The 21750-nt window shown below is 32.0% G+C and overlaps 1 protein-coding gene across 4 annotated transcripts; it reads right to left on the minus strand.

Annotated features, from left to right (window-relative positions):
• Positions 1-4: 4 nt before the first annotated feature.
• Positions 5-20231, minus strand: LOC134693013 (uncharacterized). 4 transcript variants are annotated; one of them, XM_063553701.1, is made up of 5 exons: positions 20146-20231; positions 6080-7349; positions 4145-4196; positions 2034-2073; positions 5-523 (listed from the first exon to the last, which is right to left on the minus strand). In XM_063553701.1, the coding sequence occupies exons 2-5, from the start codon at positions 7309-7311 to the stop codon at positions 267-269; spliced, it is 1581 nt and encodes a 526-aa protein (XP_063409771.1). In that variant the 5' UTR covers positions 7312-7349; positions 20146-20231; the 3' UTR covers positions 5-266. The 4 variants fall into 4 exon arrangements, with proteins under 4 accessions (XP_063409771.1, XP_063409769.1, XP_063409768.1 ...); XM_063553699.1 differs by lacking the exon at positions 20146-20231 and adding an exon at positions 14459-14503; XM_063553698.1 differs by lacking the exon at positions 20146-20231 and adding an exon at positions 9341-9647.
• Between the last annotated feature and the right edge of the window lie 1519 nt (positions 20232-21750).

Below are 21750 nucleotides of genomic sequence, written 5' to 3' on the forward strand. Positions count from 1 at the left end.
GAACAAAAATGTATAGTATTTTATTCAGAAAAAGTAAAATTAAGAAATGCTGATTATGTCATAATTATGTTCATTCATATATTGGTTTCAATTCAATAGGAAATAGTATATAAATCATGATGTAAAAATCCAAAGTTCAGGTTGGTCAAATGTGATTGCTTGAATCGAACACATGATGGTTTTCTCGATGAGATATAAACAAAGACCGCATACAGAATAAACTCAGACAAGTAGCACTAAGTTAAACAATGCAACGTTTTAAACTTTCACGGATTATGACCAATGCCTTTTTTGAAAATTTTTAAACATTTGAGAGCTGTGCGGCTTTTTCTGTGTAAGTGGGTTAAGAATGCTTTCACTGTTTTGAGATGTCTTCCGCAGCCACATATGATCCCATCAATAGGTAAATTTACTGTTAACCAATTGGAGAAGGACTCTGGGTCACTGATGAACTTTGCTCCTTTGTCCCTTTTCCTCTTTTTCCTAAAACTACTTTTTAGTTTCTGTATAGCCTCAGTCCATTCTACAATAAAAAAAAAAACACGTTTTTTTTATTAGAAAAAGGAAGATGTGGTGTGCGTGCCAGTGAGACAACTCTCCATCCAAGTCACACTTTGTTATTGTTATATTACCTAGATGATGTAGTTATGATGTAGTTAGATGATGTAGCTTTTCTCGTTTTGTTTATATAGATTAGACCGTTGGTTTTCCCGTTTGAATGGTTTTACACTAGTAATTTTGGGGCCCTTTATAGCTTGTTGTTCGATGTGAGCCAAGGCTCCGTGTTGAAGGCGGTACTTTAACCTATAATGGTTTACTTTTTAAATTGTTATTTGGATGGAGAGTTGTCTCATTGGCACTCACACCACATCTTCCTATATCTATGACAACACATTATACCTGTCACTTAATTCTTCTTCTTAATTGATTTATAATAAAATATAGTAATACATATATTTGTGAACAATCTCATAAGCACAACACATAAACATGGAGTTTGATACACAACTGTTTATAAACCTTTATATGGAGAAACATACAACGATTATTTGCAATCTTTAGCTTATCAACATGACTAAAACAACCATACAACCTTTATGGAGTAATATATCTTACCGTATATTCCCCAATTATATTTCGTTTATTGCAATAGTAAGTTTAGTGCCTCGTCCAGATATATATTGCAAAGGTAAAAACTTGAGGGCAAAACACTTCCCATAGATAACAGGATTGAAATTTTGTATATGCGCCAGACGCAAGTTTCGTTTACAAAATTCTCATCAGTAACGCTCGAATAAAAACAGGTAAAAAGACCTAATAAAGGACTAAGTTGAACTGTATAATAGACCAACACTTCCTTAAGGTTTTGACAAATACAGCTATGGTTATATATCTCGACGGTAGAAGAACCTTAGTATTTAAAAAGGTTAAGATTTACAGTTAGTTCATAATTATGATCATATCAATGATAATTCATTCAACACAGAAGTGCTGACTAAAACACTATTCTGTGAAACATACATCTCATTAATGCTGGATAATTCACAAGTGTGTGTTAGAGAAGAAGAACTTTCTCTCTTTACCAGATGAAAAAGACTATGAATTATAAGAATAGAACTGGATATTCAACAAAGGAAAAATGATATGCAATTTAATACTTGTTAATATATTATTCGTGTGTTAACGTTTGTAGTGTAAATTATACATCTCTTGCGGAGTGTTGTCTCATTGACAATCATATCACACCTTCTTGTTTAATTTTTAGAGTTAAATTGCTAATATGAATATTACGACAATAATTGAGTGGCTTTCACCGAAGCTTGACATTTAGTTTAGACATTTAGACATTTTAAAAGCTCTTCAACGATTTTCGGTTCATATCCATCTTCGGATTACAAATGTTTGGCTTTGAGCGTTCCTGGTGAAGGTAAATCCAGAAAAGCGTCTCGGACGCAATAACTTATTTAGCGTGTTGTTTTCCATTTTTAAGGTTCAAATTACTTTAACGTAAAACAAACAAAAAACAATTATACCTGTGTATCCTGTACTGCTGATCTCATCCTGCACTGTAAGCTAAAACAGGTGAAAGGAATTAAGCCACTATTGAAAAAATGTATGAGTACATGTTCAATTAATACGCTTATATTCATTAAACACATCTAATTTGATTGAATAATGACAGATAGTTATTGACAAAATAAAAAAATAATTAATAAATCTAAATCTAAAATTGGTGTTATCTTATGCATATACTAGTATGCTTGCTCCTGAATCTTTATGTTTTTTTTATTGAATATTGACATATCGATTAACCTGTGCAGTAAAATTATCAGATAATAAATTACTAGACATTTAGTTATGTTTTTAACGCTCTTATCGGTCCGTGGACAACAACCTTGTTGACCTGGACAAATAATGTATCCTATAAAATAAAATTGAGAATGGGAATGTGTCTTAGAGACTAAATCCCGACCAAAGAGGAGACTTTAACCGAAAGCCAGCAATGGGTCTTTTATATGGTTGTTTTCATTAACGCACGAACGTTAATTTCAGAAGGATCCGGATATGAATGCTTTCTCCGAATTTAGGTTTGAAAATTGTTCTACAAGTAATAAATAAAAACATAACTGCATGTGTATCCCTTTAAATTTTTTTTAATTTTGTATCGTTTTCCTTTAATAGTAGTACGACGAATTTAATATGTGTCAGACAATAATGTCAATTATTAAATGGACACTGATGTCAAAGTTTGAAGCTGACACAAAAGGAGATAATCATAGTTATTTACTCCATCCAATTCTTAATTAGATATAGGAAGATGTGGTGTGAGTGCCAATGAGACAACTCTCCATCCAAATAACAATTTAAAAATTAAACCATTATAGGTTAAAGTACGGCCTTCAACACGGAGCCTTGGCTCACACCGAACAACAAGCTATAAAGGGCCCCAAAATTACTAGTGTAAAACCATTCAAACGGGAAAACCAACGGTCTAATCTATATAAACAAAACGAGAAACGAGAAACACGTATATATTACATAAACAAACGACAACTACTGTACATCAGATTCCTGACTTAGGACAGGTGCAAACATTTGCAGCGGGATTAAACGTTTTAATGGGCCCAAACCTTCTCCCTTTTTCTGAAACAATAGCATAACATCACAACATATAAAAACATACGATAAAATATCAATTAGCAGACTTAACTCAATCAAAAAACGTATGATTACACAAAGAACGAATAAATTTGATCTGCGATATCTGAATACAAATGCACAGTTAATTAAATATTAGAGACAAACAGTCATGACCAAAAGGCTATCAAATAAATTCAAACACACTGAGAAATATTTAACCAATCAATGTTCACTTTAGAAAAAAACCGTTTTTTTATAATCTTGAAGTTTATACAAATGTTGTAAGAATAAGTGAAAAATTGAAGATATTACAAATAATCAAAGCTGGTATACAGCCAAGATCCATATAAATAAAAAATGACAAAAAAGCATTATAAACAGTATCAACAGGTCGAATTAACAAGAAAATACGATTTGAGAGTACTCGCAGTTACTGACAGCTAGTTAAAAGCCAAAACCAATTAATAGTAAAAAATCATGCATCAGAGACATCTTAATGCATGTTATCAGCAACCTTCATTACATACAAACAATTGATATTTTTAAAATTATGGCGTCTTGTCTGATAGTACAACTCGCTGATCGTCTGTCAGTTAAAAGTTTTCTGGTTAATAGTTCTCATAAATGATAAAACGACATTACAGGTTCATGGCTCACCTTAATTTGTTATAACATGCAACATTTAAAAAGAAGTTTGCTCTAACCAGTGATATGTGTCGAGCTGTATTGGCGATATAAAACTTGATTGTTCTCCCTCAATTTCAATCATTGACCTGATTTCTTTTGTTTTCAAATGAAAATATGTGTGGGGAAAATGCCTTCTATACACCTTATCGCTATTTGTCCGCCATTACTGGATATCACATAGATTCCCGTAAAATTTTGACCACATAAAACAAAATATCTGACGCCACAATGGAAAAGTGATTGTTGTATGCATCAAAAGTTCAAGCGGCCGGGTCAGCCAGCGATAAGGTGTATTGAGGAAAAGAGAAACTTATACCTGTGCAATTTCTTCTATCTGTTTTGAAGTCTTCGAATGTTGACATGTTTCACTGCAATATTCAATATTGAATTTTAGACACAATGAATTTATCTGAATCAAAATATTTCATATTAGAAGGCAATAGTAGTATATTGCTGTGCATGTTGGAAATTATATTTTCCGGAACCCCTCGGTTTTTATCAGGGTTCGTGTTGCTCATTTTCTATGTTTTTCTATGCTGTGAATTGTAGACTGTGTTTTGTGAACTGACATTGCCCTGTCAGTTTGTTTCTGATTAAACCCTTTGCTTAAAAGATATTCTGCAAAATTCAAAGAATGTTATTTTTCGTGAGACTCCAAAACTAACGAATTCATCAGAAGTCGATCTCGATAGTCAATTCGTATTCATTCAATCGGTGAACTGTTTCATGTTGGGGGAGGTTGTACGACCCCTTATATGTTTAAACCGACCATATCAGTGTGTCTGTCCTTAGTCAGGAGCCTGTCATTAAGTGGTTTTAGTTTGTTTCTGTATATCATAATTTTTACCCATATAAGGCCGTTGTTTTTCTCATTTTTCATTGTTTCAATCACCAATTCGGGGCCGTTAAAGCTGACTTTGAGGTATGGTTTTTCTCATTTTGAAGGCCATACCGTACCTATAGATGTTAACTATAATTAGTCTCTTGCGGAGTTGTCCAATCGGCAATTATACAACATATTCTTATTTTATATTATCATTACATAGAAACGTCTAAATATGCAATGGGTATGTGTAACAAAAAAATTGTTCCGGCGTGACATTTGTTCCACCGGAACATATTTCATAGGAAATATGTTCCACCAGAACTTATGTCACAGAAAATATGTTCCAACACTATAAAATTTGTTCCGGAACAAATTTTTTAACCAAGTGTGAAATAAGTTCCGGAACAAAAATCACAGCACCATGAGTTTTAATATTAATATTAAAATTTAAAAAAAATGTGAAATAAAGTTCCTGTGATATTAGTTTTAAACAAAGGTATTTTATAGAAATCAATGAAAATGTTCTGCTAGAACCTATTTCACAGAAAATAAGTTCTGTGCTTGCATGGGGTACATTTGCAATTGAAGGCATGACTAAGATGAAGATAAGAAATACAAGCGATGATAATGTATCTATGTTTTATCGTTTATGTTGTATTCGACCTCTTTGTTTCCTTTTGATCTGTCATGGGTTTTCTAATCATACATGTTCTTAGCTATGGTCATTGCAGAGTTTTAAAAGAGTATGTCTTTTGTTTCTTTATGTCTTTTGATATAATTGATCAGTCACTTTTTCCTTTTCAAAAAAGTACAAATGTTCATCTTTAACTATAATACTTTTTTTCAGAATGACTTTTATTATTATTTCTTATTCTACTCTTTTCTGGCTCATAAGTGCCATTTTTAGTATTATTAATTGAGTATGTTATTAAACTTTTGCTTTACTCCACATGATCCAATTGGATGTTTACACTTTTTATTTATTACATCATCAATATAATATATGTTTTTATAATGACTTTAAACTCACTGATGACAAATGCTCAGTATATAAGATAACTTGTTTAACCAGTGGAACATATTTCACAGACAAGGAACTTATTTTACCAGGTGAGGAACAAATTTCACAAATCCAGAACTTATTTCACCAGGTAAGGAACAAAACTCACAAACATGGAACTTATTTCACTAGCTAAGGAACAAATTTCACCAACCCAGAACTTTTTTCACCAGGTTAAGTGTGGAACTTATTTCATAGAGATGGAACAAATTATATAGAAAGTGTCTGTGAAAAAAGTTCTCCCAGAACGTTTCCTGTGAAATTAGTTTCACTGGAACTTTTTTCACAGGAACAAATTTCGGCTCACATTTGTATATATTATAGCTTAAAATCATTATGATGATCTTTTAAACAGGCCTACATACCCTAAAGAAGTGTCATTGAAAACAGGCCGCTGAGGATATTTCAAAGGTTCTATTTTAACATGTACCGACTTCATTTTCTGTAATTCCGTGTATTTGTTCAAAATAGGTGGAACTTTGTCTTCTAAGTTAGCCTTCATCTTATGTTTTCTTTTTGTTCTGATTTGTAAATTGTTCGACATAAGTGGTACCTTCTCTACTAAATTATCATTCATATAATGTTTTCTTTTTGTTTTGTTTTCTAAATTGTTCGAAGCAAGTGATATTTCGTTTACGAAATTAGCATTCAAATGATGTTTTCCGTTTGTTTTGCTTTCTAAATTGCCGAGAAGACGAAATGAAACTTTACATCTCTCACTATTGACGTCCAATCGGCAATCATCGGTTGGTTCCGCTACACTCCTGTTATCCATGTACGGAATCGGCCGAGCTGTGACGAATGTATTGACGTCCAATCGGCAATCATCGGTTGATTCCGCTACACTTCTGTTATCCATGTACGGAATTGGCCGAGCTGTGACGAATGTATTGACGTCCAATCGGCAGTCATCGGTTGTATCCGCTACACTCCTGTTATCCATGTACGGAATCGGCCGAGCTGTGACGAATGTATTGACGTCCAATCGACAGTCATCGGTTGTATCCGCTACACTCCTGTTATCCATGTACGGAATCGGCCGAGCTGTGACAAATGTATTGACGTCTTTTCTCATTCCATCATTTATACAGTCTTTATCGATTACATTTTGATTAGGTTTTCGTACACGATTTTCGTTGTTTGAAGCTTCATTTCCGTTTATTTCTTTGGTAAAGCTTATTTCTGATTCGTCCATACATTCGCATTCTCTTTTGACTCTAGATTCGTCCTTACATTCATACTCTTCTTTGACTCTTCGATAGTCTTTTTCTAAACATTGCACTTCCTCACAACTAGTTATTCCGGTTTGTTCACGAGACGTGTTTAACCAATCAGAATCAGAATTTGTATTCGTTTCCATCAGTTGTATATTTTTGATAAAGTTCCGTTTAGAAAATTCGACAAACCTGGTGATGATATCATCAGAATGCGCATGTCTAATGTGATTTCCTAATTGACTATAATCATAAAACTTCAACGGACACAGATTACAGGCCACTGGTAGTTGTTGCATATGTATGTAAAGATGTTTGTTTAATTTCCAAATACTTTTAAAGGAAATAGGACAGAATGAACACCAAAATTGTCGTCGAGGCATCTCATACAATTAAGATATAGTTGTGCTTCTTGTTATATCTGAAATAAACAAAACACAATAGTTCAAAGTCTATTTGAAATAAACATGTACATATGTGAAACTGAAAAACGAATAAGCAGTTAAACCCACTATTAGATTTATTAATTAAAAACCAATAAATACAGATGTTATGCGAAAAACACCTCAAACGAGCATTTTCACTTAAATTTCACTTGAAATTAATGGAAAAAATGTTACTTTCATAATTCTCATTTTATTTCAAGATATTTTGATGTTGTTTGAATAATTTTATTTTAAAACTTCACGTGGATAACACGTGACAAGATCCTGTAAAATTCACTTTAGTTGCACATAAGATTTACATGAAACTGATGTAAAGTCAGATCACAGTTTCACGTTAATTTTTGTTTGTGATTCACAAGAAATTTCCCTGTTTGATGGTATATTCACATGAATGTTCCATATTCAATGACAGTTTTTGACTAATAACATGATAAAAATGCTCTAAGAGACTTTTTTTAACATATGACAACATGCGATCAAGGTCTCAAATTATGTAGTTTCTTAGCAAACATAAACACATTTTCATATAACCCTCGGTTTTTGGTTTGTAATCCGGATTTGTTTTCTCTCAATTAATATTTGATCTTTGAACAGCGGTATACTACTGCTGTCTTTATTGTTCTATTATAGCTATAAATTGGGTATTGACCTCAATATATGTAAAAATTTAGGCAAAAATAAATTAAAAAATTTAATGAAAAAACAGCTCAGATTAAATTTTCAAAATGATTGGGAGAAAAAGCGAGATTTTTATTTACAGAATCAAGGCAAATTGGACACTTATTTTTCATTCAACAGGTCTTTTGACTATGAAAATTATTAAGATTTAAAGCACCCACAAAAATATTTGTTAACAACTCAACAATCACTGTTTAAGAATAGAAACTGGCAGACATGAATGAATTACCAATGTATGGGGTAAATATGAAATATTACCTCGACATGACAGGATATGTTTATAATGTAATTCAAATTGTATTGAAAATGAAATGCACTTTCTTCTGGAATGCCCTCTTTACAATAACCTCAGAAGAGATATCACTGATTATATAAAAATATACCCCAGTTTAAATAATTCAAATAGAAATGATCTATTTTCATGGATTATGATCAATGAAGATAGCAGATTTTTATCTATTTTATGTGCATACCTCGATAAAGGCCTGCAACTAAGAAAATCGAAAATTAGTTAAATTTATACTTTAAAAGATATCAAAATTATCTCCCTCTTGGCAACTGATCCTTTCTTCAATCATTTGAATTATTATTTTATGTTTCTTTAATCACTCTGTAATGTTTATGACATGTTGTAATTAATGTTATGCTCTTAATGGGCCCTTTCATTTGGAAAATAAAAAATTGTATTGTATTGTATTGTATTGTATTGTATAACAATCCAGAAACAAGTTTGGAAATAAACATTTTATATGAAAGCATTGAATGATGCAACTAGTTTTGTTTCTTGTGTCTGGAATATGAATATAAAATGTTTAAGAGACATTTGAAATTTATAACGATGAGAAAAGGCAGTTGAAAAGATAATACACGAAATTATTGTTTGCTTACATATAGTTAACTTACATGAAGCGAAGACGTATATTTAAAATTACCAGCATGTTCTAAAAGGTAACTATGTGTGTTATTAAAAAACAACGGTGTATATTTCTTTGAAATGATTATCCTTGAAATAATTATATTTTACTCACGCCATTAGTCTCTTTCACATTTGCAACATGAAAACAACACCACACAATTTCTTTTCGCACGTATGATACAACATACAAGCCGGTACGATTTATTTAGATAAGATCCATACCTAACTCATTGACTCTTCAAGTGACCATATGATACTTTCGTACGATAAAGATAATATCTTCGAAATTATATCTTAGGCAAACAATTTCATACCTATTTTTAACGTTTTCAATCTTAAATAACAATGGTGAGTTGATAGAAGTTAACTTACTGTATTTCGAAGAGTCTCAAAATATAAAACGATCTTCGATTTGTATTTTCCATGGCGAGTGTGATTGGTGCACGAACAATCCCTCTATGCAAGCGTGTCTAGGGTGCAGGGTATTATGTAGTACGGGGAACTTTTGTAATAAAACAGTAAATAACAGACCAAAACACATTAAGCACACAAATGTTTATTACGTAACACGAACTACATCATACATTAAAGGTAATCTAATAAAAATTAACAAAGCAAATGTATGCATGATGAGCATTGGTTTGAATTAACTTTTTATATTGGATTGATTACAAAGCAGTGGTAAGTAAACAGATATGCACGTGTATGTATCCACTAGAGGAATGACAATATGTTCAAAGGAGTATATAAACGCCTTCCTTGCATAGTTCAAAAGATTAAAAGAATCGGGTTGATTACAAAGAAGCGGCTAGTAAGCATATGCATGTATATGTCATCACTAGACAGATTTAAATACTTTAAAAGAAAAACTGAATATCTTTTATAGTGCAAATGCATAAAACGTATTATGTTATTTTCGATGTATTAGATTCGTTGGGCAGAAAATACCCAGTTTAATGATAGTTTTTTGTTTTCTAATAATAAAGCGTTCATATGACCTATGAATTGCTGGTGTTTAAGTTTGACACTAGAAGCTATGACACCCTTACGTTTAAGTTCTTAATATGAAAAGAAGTTTTAGCGGATTTATAATTTATGAGATAATTACACCAAAAGGATATTCAATCCTTTGCTTTTTATTATAATGGTGATAGCTGTATTCTAGTTTTAGCCTGGCTGACCTACAACCTGTGTTGAATTCGTAAATAAAGGCAACAGTAGAAAACCTTAAAATAGTCATTAATCGATTAAGCGTTAACAATTTTAGCTCACAAACCAAAATTTACGTTTAACGTAGTCCAATCTTAAAATACAATACAAGTATCACATAATCTGGCTACCTTTCAATATAATACCTGCATTAGAAATTTGTGTTAAATATAGGCATCTGAACTTATACATACTAGTTTAGTTTAAACATATATATCTATAGTGGATTTGGAAACAAGTTTTGCAACTTATATTAATCCGTTTCCACTTTGCGGGTGCGAGTGCTGCCTTGTAGCGGCATTTGCTTGCTCTTTTTCGAAATCTACAAGAGTGTCTTTAACGTGCAAGAGATATAGCTCTCTCTTAACACAGGTCAGCCATTTATCGTCCCCTTCCGACGGACTATCATCGTTTTTTCAAGACCATACTCGCAAATGGTGTCAAGGGAGAGCCGAAAACGAATAAGCTCATCATTGATAAAAGGTTTAAAACTGTGAACGTCAGACGCTCTTTTTGTCTACAAAAGACTTTTGAATAAAAATAAAATAAAAGACTTTAACAGTACGAAATGGAGAACATTGAAGAATTCAAATTACTTTTGCCAATTGCAGCTTTGATTGATTATATTTAACGTATGTACTGGATGCAGAACAAATAAGATTAGATGTAAACGTAAAAATTAAATATTTTCCGCTTACCAAAAAAAAATTATGACTATATGTATTTGTACATAAACACAGTTATTGTTCTTTCGTGTATGTCATGGTGGATTTCGACGGTTACTCATATACTTTATGGTTTTTAGGCAGTTAAGCTGCCTTATGATGAGTCTTATGTAGACGAAACGCGCATCTGGCGTATAAAATTATAATCCTGGTACTTTTGATAACTATTATGCGAGCACCCTGGATTTGTGTGCTACCCAATAAATGCTGAAATATGTGCCATTGTTATTATCTAGCTGTCTACTATATTATTTATAACTTATTGGACAGTTTTTTCATACTTTTCATTCTGGATTACAAAAAATATGACCAGAAAAACCTTAAATGATCGTCGATTTCCCCAAAAGTTTTGAAGTTGCACATAGGAAGTAAAGCACATTAGGAATCCTTATGTAGTTTATTATCCCCTGAGCTTTTGGCTAAGATGTCAAAGAACAAATGTATGAAATATTTAATCGCCGAAAATCTCTAAAGACAAGTAGTTAAGATTTCCCAAAATACAAAACTCGTAGGAATATTAATTGTTTGTCGTCAATACGTAGTCAACTACGTATATAAGTTCAACTGATCGCGCTGTTGGCGGCAATTTTGAATTAGAAGACGAAATTTTCGTATCTTTTTAGTTTGGAAGCAGGGGTTCAAATTAGCTCTGGTCCGGGGTCTGTGGCCTCCCACTTTTGCAGTCGGACTTTCTACTTACCAGCTACGCCCGACGGGGTACCCCCGACGGACCTTGAAAGAAAATAAAAAAATAGCTTTGCAAACATTTTTACCAAAGTTTTCTAAAAAACAATCTCAAAATTATTTTCATCATTACTATTCATGACAGCAATGTTCAATTTGTTCAACCGCTAGCTTTATACAGAAAATCGCCGATAAATAATGTTTAAATCCGAGTAAAATCGTATCTCACTTTCAGTCAAAAACAACATTGTAAATAAAATGGCTGCCGCGAGATTACAATATCGGATCCGATTCCGGAAGCGGATAAGGGTAATCCCGAGTTTTGGGGCTTTCAACTAAAAAGATCCAGACAGGTGACAAAATACAGCTATGCATGGTAAATATAAACACTAGGATTGAAAACCAAAATTGTTTTAAAGAAAGAAAAAGCAGAAAATATTTTGTACACCAATTTTAATGTCAAATTTCAAGGGTTATTTTTTTTTCTTCTCAATTTTGATAGGTCAGTTATAATAGCTGGAAGTTTCTTATATACAAAAACGATGTGGTATGATTGCTAATGATACAACTATCCACAAGAAACCAAAATGACCAAAACTTTGTTACAGTGAAGATCCCCACCCCTAAACAATATATATTCATGTATGGAGCAAGATAACAAATCATATGAAATATAGGTGGAGTTCGTGGAGCCACTCTACCCCTTTCTGTTTGAGAATCTGTAACGGTCGAGATCCACAATCTTAAACAATATATATTCATGTATGGGACAATATTACAAATCAAATAAATTATAAGGGGTCCCTATGGTCACTGTACACCTTCGTGTTTGAGAACTTGGAAAAATTCGAGATCATCACCCCTTTAACCATAAATACTCATGTATAAGACTATATAACAAATCAAATGAAATATAGGGGAAGTCCCCGTGGTCACCCTACCCTTCATGTTTAAGAACTTTGAAACAGTTGGGATCCCCAACTCTAAATTAAATAAAATATAGGGGGAGTCCCTGCAGTCATCTGATTGCGAAATTGGAAACAGTCAAGATCCCCACCTTTAAATTAAACCATATATATTCATGTATGAGAATTAATCAAACGAAATATAGGGAGAGTCCTTAGGGTCACCCTACCCTCTCATGTTTGATACTTAGAAACAGATGAGATCCCCACCCCTAAACCATATATATTCATGTATTGGACAATATAACAAATCAAATGAAATATAGGGGAAGTCACTGGGGTCCCCACCCCTCCTGTTTGAAAACTTGATAATTGTCGAGAGCCCCACCAATAAACCATATATATCCATGTATGGGACAATATAAAAAATCAAATGAAAAGTAGGGGTAGTTCCTAGGGTCATCCCACACCCTCTTGTGTGTATTTTGATTACTGGTAAAAGATTTAGATACCAATGTCTAAACCATATTCATTCCTGTTTTTCATTTCAAAAAGATTGAATGACATACAAGGTCAATCTCATGGGAGACACATATGCATATCACTTTGCTAGACCTTAACACCTGTCATTTTTTTTTCAAAATTAGACATCATGGACTTGGGGTGAAGGTGGGGGTCATTTACATTTACTATGGACAGGTCAGTCAGACCTCATCATTGATCCCTGTAGTAGTAAACTCTCTGATTTTTTTTTCTCATAACTTTTGTACTGTAAAACACAAACTCAGTTTTCTTTCCAGGGAAGCAACTCTATTCATACTTTTACAAGCTCGTACTAAAGTCAACTTGAACTACTAACAGTCAACTAATACGAACAATTACGCTCAACTAGAAGAACTGCAATCATTGCAAATTTGTACCACTGCTGACTCATGAAAGACTCATTACCATTCGTGGTCATGTGCGTTGCTATTGAAAACCTTGATAAGATATGAATTATTTGCCTTATTGTTTAATTCATTAAATGAACATAAATGCACAATGAATGTTTAATGTTTATTCTTTTAAATCTTTAAAAAAAAGTTGAAGCAACATTGCCACAGTTTTCATAATTATGTTTTCTTGGTTTTTGGTTAACTGCCTACAGTGCTTACAGCGCTTTGATTTGTATATCTCTATTAAGTATCGTCCGCGTCCTCTTGTTTTTCTTAAGTAAAATATGAGTTATGTGGCTATTCCGTAAGTGTCTTATAAATACCAGCTTTAAATGTAGGAATGAAGCAACACAATGCCTAGACCAAGTCAGGATTCTGACAGTTGCTTTCCCATGTGTTTGAGCTTTTGATTCTGCCATTTGGCGAGATATTTAATTTTCCTCGGAGTTTGTTATTTTTGTTTTTTACTTTTGATTTCATGCAAACTAAACAATGCAAAATATATATACAAAAAAATAAACAAGGTGTTAATTTCCCGAATCCAACTTTTTTTGCAATTGTTTGCCAAATTCTCATTTCCCCTTTTTCCAAATCCCATTTGTACACGCCATTTCTCTCATCCTCTCTTTTTACTTCCTCCTATATCCTACATTACAATGTTTTGATCAATAAGATAAATCATGCTTCAATAACCTGAATTCAACGAGATCTATTTCTATCGATCTGTTTAATATTGTCTAATATAGAAACAACATTATATGGAATTTTGTCTTTCACTGTACCTATGTTTTTAAGCTAGGAAAAGAATATGATTATACATACTCATGAAATATTGTGAACATTTCATAAGACAATGGTTTGCTTTACAAATTAAACAAAGCACCTGAACAACAGTTTTGCGAATATGACAATGCTGATATTGAATGAAATGGAATAATCTAAGCAACATGATCTCTCAATAAAAAAAAATACTAATCATGGATATACATAATTTACCAAATTATTAGATATGATTTATTACAATTAACTTACAGCTTTTGTTAATATCCTAGACGAGTGTTATTCGTCTATTTTAAAATTATTTACCTGTGGTACAATACCGATTACCTGTGTTAAATAAAGTATTGATTACCTACGTTACACTGTTTACCTTTGATCGGTGAAGCTATTTTGTCATGGAAGCATATTACTTTGTTAGCGGAGGTTTTTGTCAAAAATCAAAATCTTTTCTTACAAAATGAAATTGTCGAGATGTTTATCTAATCTACACGAAAAAATACAGGCATTTACTAAATACCTATACCAAATAAAGGCAACGGTAGTTAACCTCTGTTCGAAACTCATAAATCGATAGAAAAAAACCCAGCCCGGGTTACAAATTAAAACTGAGGGAAACGGATAAAATATTACAGGAGAACAAGTCATGAATATGACAGTTGTTTTAAATTCGTTAATTCGTTTCTTAATATTAGATGATGTCAGTTTTAATACACTTTCCGTTTTTGGATTTGCTTTGGAGTTTGTATTTCGTTTTAATTCATGATTTTTGTTACCGTTGACTAGACGTCAATATAATCACGGTAGTTTTGATGCAAAAAAGAATGATCAAAATATCTACCTGAGATAATAGAATTAGTATATTGCTAATCAAATATAAAATAAAAATCGAAGTCAAATATGAAAAACTATTCAGCTCGTGACTGAACAACACTCGTTGTCAAATAGGCCGCTGCGCACATTTGTTAGTTGGCCAATCGTTGAATCTTTGTTCTATTTTTCAATTCTTCGATCAGGTATTCTTTAACCAACTCGCGAAGTTGTTTGTCGTTAATCATAATTATCAAAGGTACCAGGATTATAATTTAGTACGCCAGACGCGCGTTTCGTCTACATAGGACTCATCAGTGACGCTCATATCAAAATATTTACTAATTTACTTAGTAATTATAAGTTATTTGTAATTATCACACACTTTTTAATTATAATTAAAATGATAGCAACAATAGATCACAGTTAAGTGCCAGTCTGCCTAAGAATCAGACAGTGGTGAAAACATTACCAAAAACCCCTACCAATTTGACATTGATTTAAGTTCATAAAATGTAGTTATGCACAAAAATAACATTTATTCCCGTTTTCTGTTCTGGTTATAGAAGATACAATTTGGTTGAAATGCACTAGAAATTAACGAATAAGGTAAGATCACTCTGTAATTTGCTATCATTTGCTATCATTCTAGCCAATTTTCTAACCAAGTTATTTGATATTACCAGACACACACAAACGAAAGACCAATTATTTTTAACTCAGGACGATGGTTAGTATTAAATAGCATGATTAGCTCGGTGGTTTTTTCATGATCATGTTTTGGTTTATACCTAAATTGCCTGATTCTTACAAAGACTGGCACTTAATTCGTTTCATAAAAGTATAAAGTATAAATAAATGATAAAACTAAAATAAGTCAAAATATATAACTTACCCAATGTTTGAATTTAACATGGGGTTCGGTATTTTTGTTAAGACACTTTTTGTCAGTGTCGTTTTATTTCATGATTAATGATAGTTAAGATTTTAATAGAAAACGATATTTAAATGACTGATTAAATTGAGATAGATAAATATTATCATTATAGATACCATATGATTTAAATCATCATGAACGACCTATACAAAGTAATACAATACTTTTTTTAAATTACTATTTACACACATGAATACACACAACTTGATTTCATTGTACATGACTGGACATGCTCTTACTTCCTTTCATTATAACAGACTGTTCTCTAGAAGATAATTGATATGATTGAGACCCTACACTTGGATGTTTTATAGATATCGTAAATTGAATGTCTTAATTATTTTAGTATGGCGTACTAAATTATAATCCTGGTACCTTTGATAACTATTAACACCACTGGGTCGATGCCACTGCTGGTGGACGTTTCGTCCCCGAGGGTATCACCAGCCCAGTAGTCAACACTTCGGTGTTGACATGAATATCAATAATGTGGTCATTTTTATAAATTTCCTGTTTCCAAAACTTTGAATTTTTCGAAAAACTAAGGTTTTTCTTATTCAAGGCATAGATTCCTTTAACCGTATTTGGCACAACTTTTTTGAATTTTGGATCCTCAATGCTCTTCAACTTTGTACTTGTTTGGTTTTATAAATATTTTGATTTGAGCGTCACTGATGAGTCTTATGTAGACGAAACGCGAGTCTGGCGAACTAAATTATAATCCTGGTACCTTTGATAACTGTTACTTTTACAACCATTTTAACCGACCCCCCCCCCCCCCCCGCTTGATCTAGAGGGAGTTCCGGCTTCCTGGATCAATAAAAATTACCCAAAAGTGGTGCTTAAATGTGGTGTTAAATCACAAAAAAATAAAAATCAAATCAATAGTTTTATCATTGTTATTGATTTGAATGTTACGAGGTATTTATTAATGTGAGTTATGCAATTGGGTGAGTATCGCAATAAATAGAACTCGCATTCCGATATGTGATACATATATTTTTGTGCAGGTTTTTCCTAAAATCGCAATCATTAATCAGCAAATATCGGAATAACACATGCAGCTAGATATACAACAAATACAGTTACTTAATAATTTAGATATTGTACTAAATGTGGATAAAGTGCTAATGTTGTCGAAATTCCGTCCCTATTTTTCAGTTTTGAATTATATAAGTATTGCTGTGAATATTTGCTATATAGTAACAACTACAACGAAACCTCGAACAACGTTTAATGCATTGTCAGTTCAATTGGTGACTATTGGTTTGGTTTAGAGTAACGCCGTAACGATCGTTGAGGGTAACGTTTGTTTCTTTTAATCAATTCCAATGAATGAGGTTATCTAACACAAAGCTACATTTGATCTTATAGATTAAATAAATGCAAACACCTATGAAGTACGATGTATGAATATATCCTAACCAATTACATGTATGAATATCTCCTAATCAATTAAATGTTTGAATATATCCTAATCAACTAAATGTTTGAATATATCCTAATCAATTAAATGTATGAATATATCCTAATCAATTATATGTTTGAATATATACTAATCAATTAAATGTTTGAATATATCATAACCAATTACATGTATGAATAAATCCTAATCAACTAAACGTTTGAATATCTCCTAATCAATTAAATGTATGAATGTATCCTAATCAATTAAATGTTTGAATATATACTAATCAATTAAATGTTTGAATATATCATAATCAATAAAATGTTTGAATATATCATAATCAAATAAATGTTTGAATATATCCTAATCAATTAAATATTTTTATATATCATAATCAATTAAATATTTGAATATATCCGAATGAAATAAATGTTTGAATATATCCTAATTAATTAAATGTTTGAATATATCCTAATCAATTAAATATATTTGCCCACAGTTGTACTAAACCTGTGTTGAAAACTTAAGAAATGGACTAAGTGAAGTCATGTCGTTTTTTTTCTAGATATCTCGATTAGTTTTTTTTTCTTTAACAAACTGTTGTATCAAATAAACTCATCATATATACCAGGACTAAATTTTGTATATACGCCAGACGCGCGTTTCGTCTACAAAAGACTCATCAGTGACGCTCGAATCAATATTCTTCAATGCACATTTCATGTACAGTCAGTACAATAATTGCATCTAGATAGTTACATTCAAAAGCACGATTACTTTGTTTTTCTGTTGTATTGGGTATCATTAATGTGATAAAATTTTGTCATCAAGAGTAATCTTCACTAATAATTTCTGATCATTCTCTTTTTTTTTTATCATTCTAATAACGTAGTATAGTAATCTTTCTTTTTCTTTGTAAATTAAAACTTTTATTTAACTGTTAATTCTATTTTTGGCGTATTCATTTGACGTGGCGCGGAACTTTTACATTACGTCATCGTGTAACTTTTTTAAGTTGAGAATGGAAATCGGGGATATGTCAAAGACACAACAACCCGACCAAACAGCAGATAACAAGCGATGACCACAAAGGGGGTTTCAACGCAGTGAGAACAACAAGACCCCTTAGGTGGCCTTTGAAAAAATCGAAAAAAGAGTTCCTTCTAAACTTCAAAACATATAAATGAAATAAAATACTGAAAAAGTATTCTTGTCATTCGTGTTGATAATATACTTTGTATATATGCGTTTTGTTGACATATTTTCTATTTTATAGTGCTTAAAATTATAACACAATGGTGACTGCTGTACACCTGTTTTGACATTTTTACCTTTTATATTTATTTGTTTTGTTCAAATATCATTGTCAATATAATTAAATTTTATGCGACTGTCATACATGTGAGAGGTTGATCTAGATATACAACCAATGTTAATTGACCATTGTCTACATAACAAATTTCTGTAACAAGTATGAAATATGACAATTGTTATCCATGTGTATGGTGTGGTGGAGCTTCTTCAAAAGTCAAATAAATGTATTTACGATTGGCATATACATACTCGTTTATGTTTAACATGTTTAACCCCGCCGCATTTTTGCGCCTGTCCCAAGTCAGGAGCCTCTGGCCTTTGTTAGTTTTGTATTATTTTAATTTTCGTTTCTTGTGTACAATTTGGAAATTAGTATGGTGTTCATTATCACTGGACTAGTATACATTTGTTTTGGGGCCAGCTGAAGGACGCCTCCGGGTGCGGGAATTTCTCGCTACATTGAAGACTTGTTGGTGACCTTCTGCTGTTGTTTTTTATTTGGCCGGGTTGTTGTCTTTTTGACACATTCCCCATTTCCATTCTCAATTTTATCGTTTATGTACGCTTTGAATAACCAAACTGTAGAAATTAATTATATAATATATTTTGTCGACTAGCCTGCATGTAAACGGAATTGGTCATCAAATACTAAATTTTTGATACATCTTTCTTAGATTAACATTGATTTAACATACTTGAGGTACATTTTTCTTAAAAAAGTTGAAGTAAACATACCTATACGTTCACTATAATCCCTCAACGTTGTTAGAATTTCACACTAGTTTTAACCCAAATTTCATGTGAGGTAAACACATAATTCTTTCTATTGAAACCTAACTTTTCTCCTTAGTTAACTTTTTTCCTTTATACATGTTTAAAAAACGGTGTTCAGTATTGTACAGACACGACCGTTTAGTCACGCTTCAGTTCATAAATTATCAAGCCGATGTTCAATAAAGAGAAAGCACAATTACTGCTTAAAGGGTCAGTTAAGTAAAAGAGGTAAAAAACAATGTCATGGCAAAAAAAAAAGAAAACGACGAAAAGAGAAACGGTTCACAAAACAAAACAAATATAATTAAAAAATTTAGTAACACGAACCCTTTAAAAAACCGGGGGTATTCCAGAAGTGTTAGTTGATCCTGCTCCACATCTAGGAAAAAGTAAAATTACAAAAATACTGAACTCAGAGGAAAAACAATTTGGGAAGTCCATAATCATATGGAAAAATCAAATAACAAAACCCATCAAAAACGAATGAACAAGAACTGTCATATTCCTGACTTGGTACAGGCATTTTCGAATGTAGAAAATGGTGGATTAAACCTGGTTTGGAACGCTAACCCTCTCACTTTGAACCCGTCGTATTGTTTATCGAAGTACAAATGTATGAAGCAAAAACAGTAATGTTTAAAAATTATCATATAAAACAGAATGAATAAGGTAAATTAGAAAACCCAACCAAACTTTTACCATGTCAACCATCGACATGACTGGTAAGCAACTGTTCTATTCATGTCTAAGTTCCCAACTGTGTTCACGCATTTAACGACAAAACTAAAAAAAAAGAGCTTTTTTTAAAGAAGAAAGCAGATGGTACACACTGATAAATCCTGGTCTTCTCATTTCTTTCATTTTATAAAAGGTGCTCAAAGTGGCTATTAATTTATCTTCATAACTATCTTTTTTCCGTTCAATGTGCACAATTTAACAAAAACGTATACAAACGCAAGGTATAGTTCACCTAAGTTTCTGCTTCTTTATGTTTTTTTTCTTTTAATCTACAACTATTGTAGAAGACATTCGACTCACAAATAAATTAAAAAAAAGTTACAAATGTATTGGTATTCTTTAATTTCATGCTAAATACCTAATAAATCAATCGAAATCCATCACAAATATACCTTCACCTTTGTGTAGGTGGTCATGGACCATACAAGCAGTTAGATACTACAAATATTAAACTTTTTGAAGGAATACGTTAGATGTGGCACGGTAGTATTAACAATCTGGAATGAAGGTTGCTCCTTTGTTTACCCTATTTATAATTTTTACACTATGATAGGACACAATTTACAGTATCTATTTAAATACCTTTTCAAGCTGAGGGATCAATTAGGTGTAGAAAAATATGAAATGATTTTGCACACAGGTGAAAATTAATTTTTGAGATTTAAAAAAAATTGTATTAACTGCATAATTTAAGATCTAAAAGCACTTGTAGCCTTAGGTTTATAAACAGGTGAAAATATTATGGTCATTATATATATATATATATACAATTTTGTTTCTTCGTGTTATAATGAAACAGCTGCTATTAACTGAAAATTTAGGATTTTTCAGCAGTGTAAGAAAGTGATTACAATTCTAAATAAAGGCAACAGTAGTATACCGCTGTTCAAAACTCATAAATCTATGAACGAAAAATAAAATCGGGGTAACAAACTAAAACTGAGGGAAACGCATTAAATATAAGAGGAGAACAACGACACAACACCGAAACGCAACACACACAGAAACGGACCAAGCAACAGACAAAACACCACGAGAATAACAAATATAACATCAAAACCAAATACATGAATTTGGGATAGATAAGTACCGTGCCACGTCTTATCTCAATATCTCAAAAATAAGAGAAAACACAAACGACTCAACGTTAAAATGTAACACACACAGAAACGAACAATATTATAACAATGGCCATCTTCCTGACTTGGTACAGGACACTTTTAAAGGGGAATAAAAGTGGTGGGTTAAACCTGGTTTAATGGCATGCCAAACCTCGCACTTTAATGGCAAAGTTAAATATAACATTGAAATGACAACATAATATTACATGACTAAAATACAAATACATAGGAGAACATATTGGACAAAGCGTTTATTATAATCCCTATGACCTCGTCACCAAGAAAGTGTTGCTTATCTATCTTTCCATTTATAATTTTGATATGTATGAGATTTTGATTTTGCCATTTGATTAGGGACGTTCCGTTTTGAATTTTCCTTATAATTAAGTATCTTTGTTATTTAACTTTTTGCATAGATATTTTTGGTTTTAAATTATTGTTGCAC

This window comes from Mytilus trossulus, chromosome 12 (assembly GCF_036588685.1).
Source record: "Mytilus trossulus isolate FHL-02 chromosome 12, PNRI_Mtr1.1.1.hap1, whole genome shotgun sequence".
NCBI lineage: Eukaryota > Metazoa > Mollusca > Bivalvia > Mytilida > Mytilidae > Mytilus > Mytilus trossulus.

Bases quoted from the DNA above. Each gene is read 5' to 3' on its own strand.
- LOC134693013 (XM_063553701.1), bottom strand. From the start codon at position 7,311: ATGCCTCGACGACAATTTTGGTGTTCATTCTGTCCTATTTCCTTTAAA. The intron at 4,197-6,079 runs GTATGTAGGCCT...TGAATATTGCAG, and splicing joins TTCAATGACACTTCTTTAGG to TGAAACATGTCAACATTCGA. The intron at 2,074-4,144 runs GTATAAGTTTCT...CACCTGTTTTAG, and splicing joins AGATAGAAGAAATTGCACAG to CTTACAGTGCAGGATGAGAT.